This window comes from Balaenoptera musculus, chromosome 8, assembly GCF_009873245.2.
Source record: "Balaenoptera musculus isolate JJ_BM4_2016_0621 chromosome 8, mBalMus1.pri.v3, whole genome shotgun sequence".
NCBI classification, from domain to species: Eukaryota; Metazoa; Chordata; class Mammalia; order Artiodactyla; family Balaenopteridae; genus Balaenoptera; species Balaenoptera musculus.
In genome coordinates, this window is record NC_045792.1 from 61,986,859 (window position 1) to 61,998,634 (window position 11,776).

General features: G+C 48.3%; 1 protein-coding gene across 3 annotated transcripts in view; it reads right to left on the bottom strand.

The window, feature by feature from the left end:
- LMO1 (LIM domain only 1) overlaps positions 1 to 3,493 on the bottom strand; it is a 40,208-nt gene extending 36,715 nt beyond the window's left edge. For 2 of the 3 annotated variants that reach the window (XM_036860953.1, XM_036860955.1), the window contains exon 1: positions 3,343 to 3,493. Coding sequence is in view for 1 of the 3 variants with exons in the window: in XM_036860954.1 (XP_036716849.1) it covers positions 3,343 to 3,364 (22 nt within the window). In the remaining 2 variants the exon portion in view is untranslated. The remainder of the gene's footprint in view (positions 1 to 3,342) is intronic. The other variant, XM_036860954.1, reaches the window with a different exon arrangement.
- Between the last annotated feature and the right edge of the window lie 8,283 nt (positions 3,494 to 11,776).

Here is an 11,776-nt window from a genome sequence, read left to right on the forward strand (position 1 = left end):
GTGTCAGAGGCTCATCCCCACAGTCACTTCTGAGGACTAGACCCACGCAAGGAGAAGGAAGCTGGAGTCCCTGGAGGGGCAAAGGGCCACCAATTGAGACTTCATCCCATCTCTGCCTATTACCAACAGTGAACCTTAGCAAGTCATTTTCTCTCCCCAGGCCTCAGTTTCCCTGTTTGTGAAGTGGGAGACCTGCTCTGCTATCTCCAAGGTTGCTGTGGGGACCAGAGGAGATAAAGCATGTGAATGTGCTTTGTGAACTGTGGCACCCCAGACAATGGAAGGGTACGTAGTGGGTACAAAGGAGACTTGGAGGCCAGGTCATGCCCCTTAAGCCCTGGGAGGCCCCAGTGCAGGGTGCTTGACTGGGGAGGGGGATGGGGGAGTGGTGCCACAGCCTATGGTCCTCTGTCTTAGGCAGGAAAGTCAAGCTTTGAGAAAACAGAAGAGAGGCTGCTTCTAATGAGCTGCTTCATCCGCAGCTCAGAGAGCTTCGCTTTCCCCTTCATCTTGAATACTTAATCCTAATAGTCCTTGAGTATATTTGATGTTAAATATATCATTTTGCTCAGACTCACCATCCCTCAGGACTGCAAGCTTGATCTCTCCCCTGCCACTGCAGCTGAACTGTACCCTGAGGGTCTGAGGGAGGCTTTGGCACTGCTGCCGCTGGCACATTTAGTGCCAGCCCCTCACCCCAGCCTGAGTGAGGGGCCCAGACAGTGTAGCAAGCACAGGGTCTGACAGGCTGGCAAGGGGTAGCTTCTTGCTGTAGACACCTCTGTGCTACCTGGAGGTATTCACTCCACAAGGGCTGCAGCCCTACTCCTGACCTCCAGGGTTGCTTCTCCTGACTTTCAGGGTCTGGCCCTGACCCACAAACCTGGACTCCATTAGCTGGGGCCACTTGCTCACTCTTTCATCCATGTGTTGTGCTCGGGACTCCGTCCCAACACCAGCTCTTCCCAGCCCCCAGGGTGCCCAATTAGCAGCCACACAGCCAGCATCCCTCTAGGGAGTCAGGGGCCTTGCACCCCACCCCAGGGACTGGTGCAGCCTTGGGGTACTGAGCAGGTGATCGGTGCTGTGTGTGAAGGGCTGGCTGCTTGTGCCCACAGGCAGCTCTCTCTGCAGCCCCAGTGGTGAGCACTGAGTTCCCACACTCACCTGGAGAAGTGCCTCTGCAGAGGCCTTCTGCTTCACAGAGCTACCCGCAAGCCTTGGACAGTTCGGGTGATTTGAGCTCCCAGCCAGGAAGAGGCCTGCTGGGTTTACAAACCCAGACATGAGCCTGGCTCATCCAGCGGCCTCCCTCTCAGCTTATGGGTAATTGCTGTGCAGGCAGGTAACTCCTGCGCCCACGCTCACTCCTACGCCTCCAGGTCCAGGGGCACGCCCACAACACCAGGGTGCAGGCCTCGGATCCCCTGGGGCTGGGGGAGGTTGTCTGCACCTGACACATTCCACAGGTGATGAGCATATACTCTCACTTCCATACTGCCAAGAGTGCTCCAAAATGCCCTTGAAATGCCTCTGGGGACAGCAGAGGGAGGCCAGTTGATCAGTCCCCTAGGTTACGGTGAGGGAAGAGGGGGTGCTCCTGGCTGCTTTACAAAGTTTTTGTCGTTGTACCTGGCAGTAAAGTCCTGAGGAAGGATTCCTGCATCGGGGTTGGGGGTTGGGGGGGAGGTTGGAGACTTGGTGCCCGAGGGCCCAGGCAGACCAGATATTCCAGAACTCTTCAGTAGAGCCTGTCAGATGTGCCTCAGCCTGAGGGCCCTGCTCCCAACACAGTGCAGCTGTCTCCAAGATGGGGTTACAAGCTGGCCTCACAGGTGACACTCAAAGGGGTATTTAGAGTGACAAAGGCCATTTCCCTGTGGCCGCCACAGTTGACGGGACAGGGTGAATCTACAGACTTTGCAGAACAATCAGGATGCCTGCTGGCCAAGTTCAGATGCCCTGCCCTGCCCTGCCCCCTACTCACACAAAAGCAGCCCATGCACAGAGATTTGCAACCAGCTAGAGTGGAGAAGTACACGGTTGGCAAACTTTTCCTCTTTTGGTTTCTGGAAGCCCTGGACAGGCCTTCTAGGAAGCTGCAGTTATAACTTATTAGGCTTTGTGGGTGCCTAGGCAGAAACTGCACTCCAGAAAACAAGTCTCCCCACTCACTTGATGAAGTCCAATCCACCCCTGCACAACAGCCCAGAGAAGGTTGTCGATATAGGCTGTCGACCAAATGTCCTAGATTGCCCTGGGACTGAGGGGTTTCCAGGATCCAGGACTGTCAGTGATAAAACAGGGACGGTCCTGGGCAAACCAGGACAGTTAATCACCGTAGTGGGATGTGGTAGGGTGGGACAAGGGAGTAGTGGGGCCGGAGAGAAAGGCCAGGCAGCCAGACCCTTCCCTGCAGACCCGCAGCTGCCTCCCAACCCCAAATTTCCCAGCCTCCTGCCTCAGGGATCCATCTCCTGGGCACCAAAGAACTGCCCTAGCAACTGGCAATGATCCTTGGGCCAGCAGCGCTGTGAGTTCTCCTGAGAGACTGGTAGTTAGAATGGGAAGGGTGTGAGTTGGATCCAGGGGTGGTCCAGATTTTGGGAGAGCCAAGCTTCCTTATGCAACTGGGGCGGGGGGGTTTTAAGAAAAGGAACAGTAGATCACTAATACAAATTAAAACAGAAGGACTCTGAAGCTTAAAATTCATTAGCTTCAAGGTGAATCCGGCCCTGTTATCTTGGATATATGGCCCATCCACGGGCCCTAGCCAGCGGAGCACCTCCTAGCACGCTGGACTTGGGGAGCTGATGGCGAGCGTCCTCCCCAGCCCTGCCAGGGGTGAAGCAATGTCACCCATCCCGCAGCTATGAAGTTCCAGACTTGAGGGACCCCAGGACAGTGCCGGGTTCTCTGGGCATCCCCCTGGGGGAGTCGTTCCGCAGTCGGTGCAGAAGGGGGAGGGCGTGCAGATACCCAAGTGGGAGGCGGGGAGACTGGGGCCAGCGGGCACTGCGGGGAAGCCCGCGGCGCGGATCGGAGAGGCGCTCCCGTGTCTGCGAGGCGACAAGAGCCAGTGAGAAAGTTCCCGGCCCGAGCGTGCGGGGCTGGCGGGCTCGGGGTGGCCCGTGTGACTTCCTAATCCCGCTGAGAAGCCTCGGGGGCTGAGCCCGGCACCCCGACACACACCCGCGCGCACCTCCACCGCCCGGCTTCCGGGAAGCAGCCTAGCGGCCCGAGGCAGCCGGGAGCCGGGGGCGCTGCCGCCGCGCGGGGTGGCCTCGGCCGGGCCCGCGCCGCCGCCCCCACCCTGCGGCCCGCGGGCCCCCGGGCACCTACCGTCCTCCTGGTCCAACACCATGGTTCCCCCCCCGGGCCGAGGACGCGGAGGGGCGGGCGGCTCGGACTCCGCCGCCGCCCGCCTGCGCTGCTCCCGTCGGCCCCGCGCGGGCTCCGCGCCCGGCTAGCGCTGCCGCGGACGGGGGCGGACGGACGGGGGCGGACGGACGGGCGCCGGGAGCTGAGCCCAGCGGACAGGGAGCTCGCGCGGGCGGGCGCAACCCGGGGGCGGGGCGGGGCGGGGCTGGGGCGCGTCCGCCGGGCCGGGATCGCCGAGCCGATCCGGCAGCCGCTGCCCGAGCCGGGCCGCCGCCGCCGCCGCCGCCGCCGCCGCCGCCGCGCGCCCTTCTCTGCGCGCTGACAGCGCTCGCGCAGCCGAGTGAAGCCTGCGTTTCCCAGGGCCCCTCAGATTCCCCTGTTAATTAAATCAATTCATTATGCTCAGATCTGATTAGCGGCCCTTCCCCCCTTTGAATCAATTATTCAATACACAAACATAATTGCTTGGGCCAGAGGTGCCCGCCATTAGCTTATTTAACTCCAAGGACACTAATTACCCGCAGGGCACGGGAACTTTTCTCATTAATTCTGACAAAACACAAAAGCACAGCCAGAGTGTGTGCGTGTGAGGGACTCTGTGTGTGTGTGTGTGTGTGATCACATGCCAGAGTGTGGGCTGTGTGGGGTAGTGAGCCACTGTGTGAGCTTCAGCTGGGACTTGGGGGTGGCGGAATGTGTGTGATTTCGGGTGGGAGTGTGTGGGGTGTCGTTTTGAGTCTGTAACCCTGTCCTTGTGAGTGTGGGACTCCACGTGTGCGACTGTGAGTGCATCGGGCTGGGTGTGGCTCTGAGTCTGGGGACTGAGGGCGAGGGTCCGAGGCCCAGCGCAGGAATGTATGAGATTGTGCGAGTGCTTCTGTGTGTGGCTGTGAATGTGACTCCCTGGCTACTGTGGTAGGCACCCATCCCCTTTCCTTTTCGCCTAATTGCCTGGCCATTGCCCACTGCACGCTCAAACCCACAAGGGCAAGTGCAGACCACACAAGAGAAACCGGAAGAATCAGGAGGCGGTGCCCAGGCTGGGGCAGTGTCCCCCTCCCCCCATCACCTGTTTGTGCACCGACTGGACTATGCTCCCCCTCCCCCCAGTTATAAACCTCAGGTTCCCATCATCCCCTTCCCTGGCCCTCTCACTGCACATTCCTATACTTCCCCCATTCTCCAGCGTTTATTCCAAAGCCCTCCCCAGTCCCAGCTCACCCCCTCCCATTTCCACAAGTGCTTGATATCTAGGCACACCTCCCCACCCAACTCCACAAACCTTACTTCTTTGCCTCCTGTCTGTAAGGCTGAACGGAGAGTGTGCCTATGGTCCACCAACTTCTCCACATTTTACCTCCCAGGAAATCTCTATTGAGAGAGAGCCAGTGAGAGAGCCCACAGAGGCAGGGACACAGAGGGTAATTGATTCCCCCAAATTAGGTTTCTGCTTTCTAAAGACCGGTATTGTTCCTGTTCTCAATGTGCACAGAGGTATTGAAGATTTCCTTTTTGTTTCCTCGGGCAATGAATGAGCTTAATCCATTTGGCTTTATAAATCAGGAAACTAATATTCGCTCCTTCCATAGCCACTTTTTAAAAAATTTAATTGGTGGGGGAAGCACAGCTTGTCACCCTTATGCTGTCCCCAAGCCCCCACTTATCAAAACACATTCTGATTGAGGGGTGGAGAGAGGGCTGGGGGGAAGGGAGGGCTCATCCTGATTCCTCCTGCCCTCCTCCATCCTTGCACATGGACCCACACAGTTCATATTGGGAAAAGTTTGTGAAATGATTGAATTAATTATATTCAATTCAGTAAAGAAAAGTGGACTGTTCAGAGGTACTCTTCAGGATGATCTCCCAAATCTGCTGCTCTCAGTCTCCCATGAGCACTGAATATAGCCATGCCATGACTAGGTCTGGCAAATCCTCCTCCTCACCATCCAGCACAAGCTGCTAGAGTCATCTTCCTGGTGCCAAGACCTGACCCTGCTACTCTCCTGCTCAAAAAGCTTCCATGGCTCCCCTTTGTCCATAAGACAAAGCCCTAACTACTTATCCTATCATTTCAGGTCCTTTGGGAGATCTGGGGAAGCCTTTGTAACAACCACTGCCCTTCACTTCAATTCAATTGCTATCTATTGATCTCCAACAACAATCTCACACTTCTGCCCCTCTGGACTGCTTTACTGTAATTGAACACACCCTGCAGGTTCTTGCTTTAGTGATTCTTCTCATGGCATCCCTCTGCTTAGAAAGCCCTTGCCCACCTCTCAAAGCCCTCTAAGGAAACATCTCCCCTACGTTTCTCTAAGTGAGTGTCTCTGTGTGAAGTCTGGATTACTGAGTGGTATGTGGATTATTCCATTGAGCCCTGGAGTATAAGGTCAGCCCCTGAGGGCATAGTTTCAGCTCTCCTCTGGAGTGGAAGGACAGATATCATATGAAGAGTCTACACTGGGTCACTGGAGAAAATGGGAGCTGCAGAGGTAGGGGAGGGATTCAGATATAAGAATGGAGGCTCAGAAGGAGAGAACCTTGGGTACCATCTTTCCTCCCTCCCCAGGATCTCAGATGGCGTGGGACCAGAACCCAGGTGTATGCTTCCTCTGGATCTAATATTTGGATCTCCATGCTGTTTAGTTCTCTGTGTTGCTGGGCATGGCCACTGCCTGGATTGGTGCCGGCTGTTCCTGGCACTAGGGCATCTGGCCAACAGGACAAGAGGGGGCTGAAATTCTGCCCTCTCTCTGCTCTCCAAGCCACATGCCTGACATGGGCTGCACCCACCAAAAGAGGGCACTTTTTGCTAATTTGCACAGAAGCGCCATGTGGACTAGCGTGGCCCTGCAATTGAGTGATCTGCTTGGCCAGATCTGACACTCAAAGAGGCCGGCCTGAGGGGTTGAGCACCCAGCCTCCTCTGCCCCCACCCTCACTCACACCAAGGGCCTGTGTGAGCTCTTAGAAGACCAGCCTCCTGGTTTTCATAGAGGAAGAGAAAATTCAGAGAGTTTAACCATGATGGGTGGTCAGGGATACTGAAACAGATGCCCAGCCCATCTCTGAATTTATATGGGCCCCAAGCACTGGTGAAGGACACTGAACTCAGTCCATGCCTGAGATTCAGACATGGACAGACCTACTGTAAGGATCAAGGTCCCCAACGGAAACCACGCTGGAGGAGAGACAGTGAGCTTCCTGAAAGGAGATCCTCATGGGCATCTAGACTGAGTAGCAAGGCCTGGAGTTTGGAGGGTCAACAATTCCAGGTATGGCACAAAGTGAGGCCTGACCCACTTCCACCTGGCACTCCCATAGGAAGAGGGCAATGGTGCAGATGAGGAAGCAAGTCAGTAACGGCTTTACTATTGAAGCCTCCTCTGAAAGAGCTGGTCACTAGGAACAAAAGGTAACTGTAAAGAGGGACAAGAGCAACTGGGTCAGCAGCTCGGTGGCATTGGTGGCAGCACATGCATGCAATGGACGACAAGACGGCAAGAGTATTGGGGACCAGCTCTAGTTATATGGGAGGCATCTGTATCCCTAGCCCATCAACCCTACCTCCCAACCCTGGGACTGTTAGAGAGAAAATGGCTTTATCCAGAACTCCAAATCTGATAGTGTCCAGAGGGCACTTGGATAACACATGTAAGCATTCCTAGAAGGTCTTACACCTTTTTGGAGAAGAGGATCCAGAAGAAGAGAATCAGAGCATGAGAATTCAGGGCTAATTGTTGTAAATGTGTAAGATCTGGTACCCAGCATAGGTATGGGCTCCATATTCCAACCTGTTTTAGCTATGTGACTGGCATGAAGGGAGAGGCTGTGGGAGCAGGAATGGGCCGGAACAGCCCCCACTGCCAGCTTTGCCTGGTGGCAGTGGAGATCAGCAGGAGATGCAAAGGGCATCATTAACATCAGGCCAACCAAAGGCTTTGTTCCCACTGCCCCTCGCTGCCCGGGAGGTCTCCTGAAGCCACACATGCTCTCCCATGCTCCTGAACTTCTGTTTCATTTCTCTTCTTGTCTCCCCAACTGTCTGATTCATCCCCCTGCTCCACTGCAGTCTCAGCAGATGATGTCACCTCCTACCTTATGAGATGAGAGGTGTTAGACAGAAAAGCCCACCTCCCCCTGCCGAACACCTTCCCCTGGGGTTCTGTCCACGGCTGTTGGGGTGTGTAGCCCTTACTCAGGATTTCTCCTTTGAGTTCTACTCCAGTATTTCCAAATGTCCCCTTGATATTTCCACTTGGCTGTTTCAAAGGTATCTTAAAATTTAAAATACAAATTGAGCTCATGATTTTCTTCCCAAATCTTTCTTCATCTTGTTCCAGTAAACCAGCCACTCAGTTCTTAACACCAGAAATCTGGAAGTAAAGCAGAATTTCAACCAAGCCAGCAAAAGTAACCAAAAAGAAGTGTGTGTGTGTGTGTGTGTGTGTGTGTAAGAAACAGCAAATATATGGAATAAGATGGAATAAGTAAAGTATATCAGTATATTACACTAAATGTGAAGAGACTGAATTTCCCTATCAAAAAACAGTTTGTCTAAGTTAAAACATAAAATATAGCCAAATGTTGTTTACAAGAAATATTCCCAAAAACAAGGTGACAAAGAAGACTGAAAATAAAGCAATGGGCAAAGATACACCTAGTAAGTGCAATCAGAGAGGGAGAAGGGACAGCAATATTAATGTCAAATAAGACTAATTTCAAGGCCAAAAGTATATACTGCTTGGTAATTAAGAAACACTCCCTTAAATTACTACTGGATCAAAAATAAGATCAAAACTGAAATTATAAATCACCTAGTATAACAGCATACCATACAGAACTTATGACACACAGCTGTACTCAGAGGAAAAAATATAGCCTTAAATGCTTTTTTACTTTTTCTATATATTTATTACAGTTATAACAGAGGTCTTTTAAAATAGTTGCATCTGGGCTTCCCTGGTGGCGCAGTGGTTGAGAATCTGCTTGCCAATGCAGGGGACACGGGTTCGAGCCCTGGTCTGGAAGGATCCCACATGCCGCGGAGCAACTGGGCCCGTGAGTCACAGCTACTGAGCCTGCACGTCTGGAGTCTGCGCTCCGCAACAAGAGAGGCCGCGACAGTGAGAGGCCCGCGCACCGCGATGAAGAGTGGCCCCCGCTCTCCGCAACGGGAGAAAGCCCTCGCACAGAAACGAAGACCCAACACAGTCAAAAATAAATAAATAAATAAACTTTAAATAGTTGCATCTTAAATGCTTTTAACATTAAAAAAAGACTAAAAGAAAATTTAATTAATATTTAATCTGGGCTTCCCTGGTGGCGCAGTGGTTGAGAATCTGCCTGCTAATGCAGGGGACACGGGTTCGAGCCCTGGTCTGGGAAGATCCCACATGCCGCGGAGCAGCTGGGCCCGTGAGCCACAATTACTGAGCCTGCGCGTCTGGAGCCTGTGCCCCGCAACGGGAGGGGCCGCGATGGTGAGAGGCCCGCGCACCGCGATGAAGAGCGGTCCCCGCACCGCGATGAAGAGTGGCCCCCACTTGCCGTAACTGGAGAAAGCCCTCGCACGAACCGAAGACCCAACACAGCCAAAAATAAAATAAATAAATAAAGTAGCTATAAAAAAATGCCCTACATTATAAAAAAAAAAAAAAAAAAAATATTTAATCTAAGAAATCAGAAAGAGAACAAAGCCAAAAGAAAATAGATGAAATTAACAAAGTTAAAAATCAGAAATTAATTCAATAGAAAATAAACAAATAATAGAAAAATAATTAAAAGAAAAAATGAAAGTCCAACCCTGGTTCTTTGAAAAGACCAACAAAATAGATAATTTTTTTCAGGCAAACCTGCTTAAGAAAAAAAAGAAAACAAAAACATACAATATTAGCTATAAGAAAAGAGGTATATCACAGATACAGGAAAGGTTAAAGAATTATAACAATAATGTATGTAAGCCTATGAAAATAAATGTGAAAACCTAGACAAAATAGATGATTTCCAACCAAAGTAGAAAACTGTGAAAAATTGAGCACAGAAATTGATATCCTGAATAGGCCAATAGCAGAAGATTTGTTTTTTAATGAAAACTCTGCTATTAAAACATTACAAGATACCACATGATCCAGCAATTCCACTCCTGGGCATATACTCAAAAGAATTGAAAGCAAAGTCTTGAAGACATAGTTGTACACCCCTGTTCATAGCAGCATTATTCACAATAGCCCAAAGGTGGAAGCAACTCAAGTGTTCATCACTGGACAAATAGGTAGACAAAATGCCGTATATATATGATGGAATATTACTCAGCCTTAAAAAGGAAGGAAATTTTGACACATGCTACAACATGGATGAAACTTGAGGACATTATGCTAAGTAAAGTAAGACCATCACAGGAAAACAAATACTACATGACTTCACTTATATTGAGGTATCTAGAATAGTCAAATTCATAGAGACAGAAAGTAGAATTGTGGCTGCCAGGGGCTGAGGGAAGGGAGAAATGGGGAGTTTTTGTGTAATGGGTATAGAGATTCAGTTTTGCAAGATGAAAAGAGTTCTGGAGATTGATTACATAACAATGTGCATGTACTGAACCCTACTGACCTGTACACTTAAAAATGGTTGAGATGGTGGATTTTATGTTTGTGTATTTTACCATAATTAAGAATAAAATTAAAAATATCTCAAGCCACAGATTATAGTAAAAATGAGGTTTATATAACCTTTAAAAACAGGTAATTTTTAATGTTACCTAAACTATTTCCAGACAAGAGAAAAAGTTGGAAAGTTTCTTGGTTTGTTTTATTAGCTAGCATTTTCTTAATTCCCAAAACTTATAAAGATTGAACAAAAAAAGGAAGAAAAAAATCACAGACCAGTTTGAATGAGTGCAAAATTTGAAATAAGATATTAGCTACTAGATATGGGAAAAGTATCAAAAGTTTACACCATACAAAGAAGGGTTTATTTTAACACCAAAAACATAATTCGGCATCAGGAAATCTATCAATATAAGTCAGTGCATCAACAAATGAAAGGAACAAAATATGATTATAGTAATAGATGCCAAAGATCATTTGATAAAATTCAGCAAATATTGCTAATAAAATACAAAACAAAGAAAAATAGAAGAAAATTACTTGAATTTGATAAAGACTGTTTACCAAAACCCAATAGCAAATATATGACATTCAGAAGCTATTTCCAGAAATTGGGAACAAGACAAGATGCTCATTATCATCACTAATGTTTAACATCTTTTGGAGATTTTAACTAATTCAATAAGACAAGAAGATAAACTAATCGGAATAAATAGCTGATTTTTTAAAAAAGACAAGAACATGTTTGCTTACAAATGATGTGATTGTATATCAAGAAAATCCAATAAAATTTAGTTTAAAAGCTACTAGAATTAGTTAGATAATTGGGAAGGTGGCTAAATACAAGGTAAATAGAAATCTATAGGTTTTTTTTCTCAATGCAATGATATAATAGAAATGGAAATGACAAAAAAGATCATTTGCAATAGTGACAAAACTGTAAAATACCAAGGAATGATTTTAAAACAACAACCATCACAAAGATAAAGTTCTTTGAAGAAAGTTATGAAATCATATTGAAGGACATATAACAAGATCTGAACTTATAGAAAGATAGCCATGTTTCAAAGAAAAGACTTATTCTCATAAAAAGTGAATCCTTTCAAAAACAGATTTAATGCAATTTCCATTAGAATCCCAAATTAAAAGTACTTTAGAAGTGTAAAAAATTAATTTAAAGTATATTTGAAAAATAAATATCTGAGGCTAGTTAGGAAAACATGAAAAGAAAGATTAGTTGAAGGGAAATTGCATTATTAGATAATAAAACATACTGCAAAGCCACCGTGATCTGAACAGTACAGGATTAAGCTAGGAAGAGACAAATAGATCAGAGGAACAAAGAGCCAATAAATAGATCCAAATTAGAAAGGAATTTAATATACGATAAAAGTTTCAATTCATCAGAGAAAACAAATAATAGATGGTACTACTATCTGAATAGACAGTTCTCTAAGGAAAATATACAAATAAGACAATAAGCACCTGAAAAGATGCTCAACACCATTGGAAATGCACACCAAACCACAATAAGATACCACTTCACACCCACTAAGAAGCTAAAACCAAAAAGTCAGATAATAACAAATGTTGCTGAAGATGTGGAGAAATTGGAACTCATAACTGCTGGTGGGAATGTGAAATGGTGCAGCCACTTTGGAAAACAGCCTGGTAATTCCTCAAAAGCTAAACATGGAATCACCATATGACCCATTAATTCCACTTCTGGGTATATAGACAAGAGAACTGAAAACACGTCCACACAAAAATTTGTACAGTGATGTTTA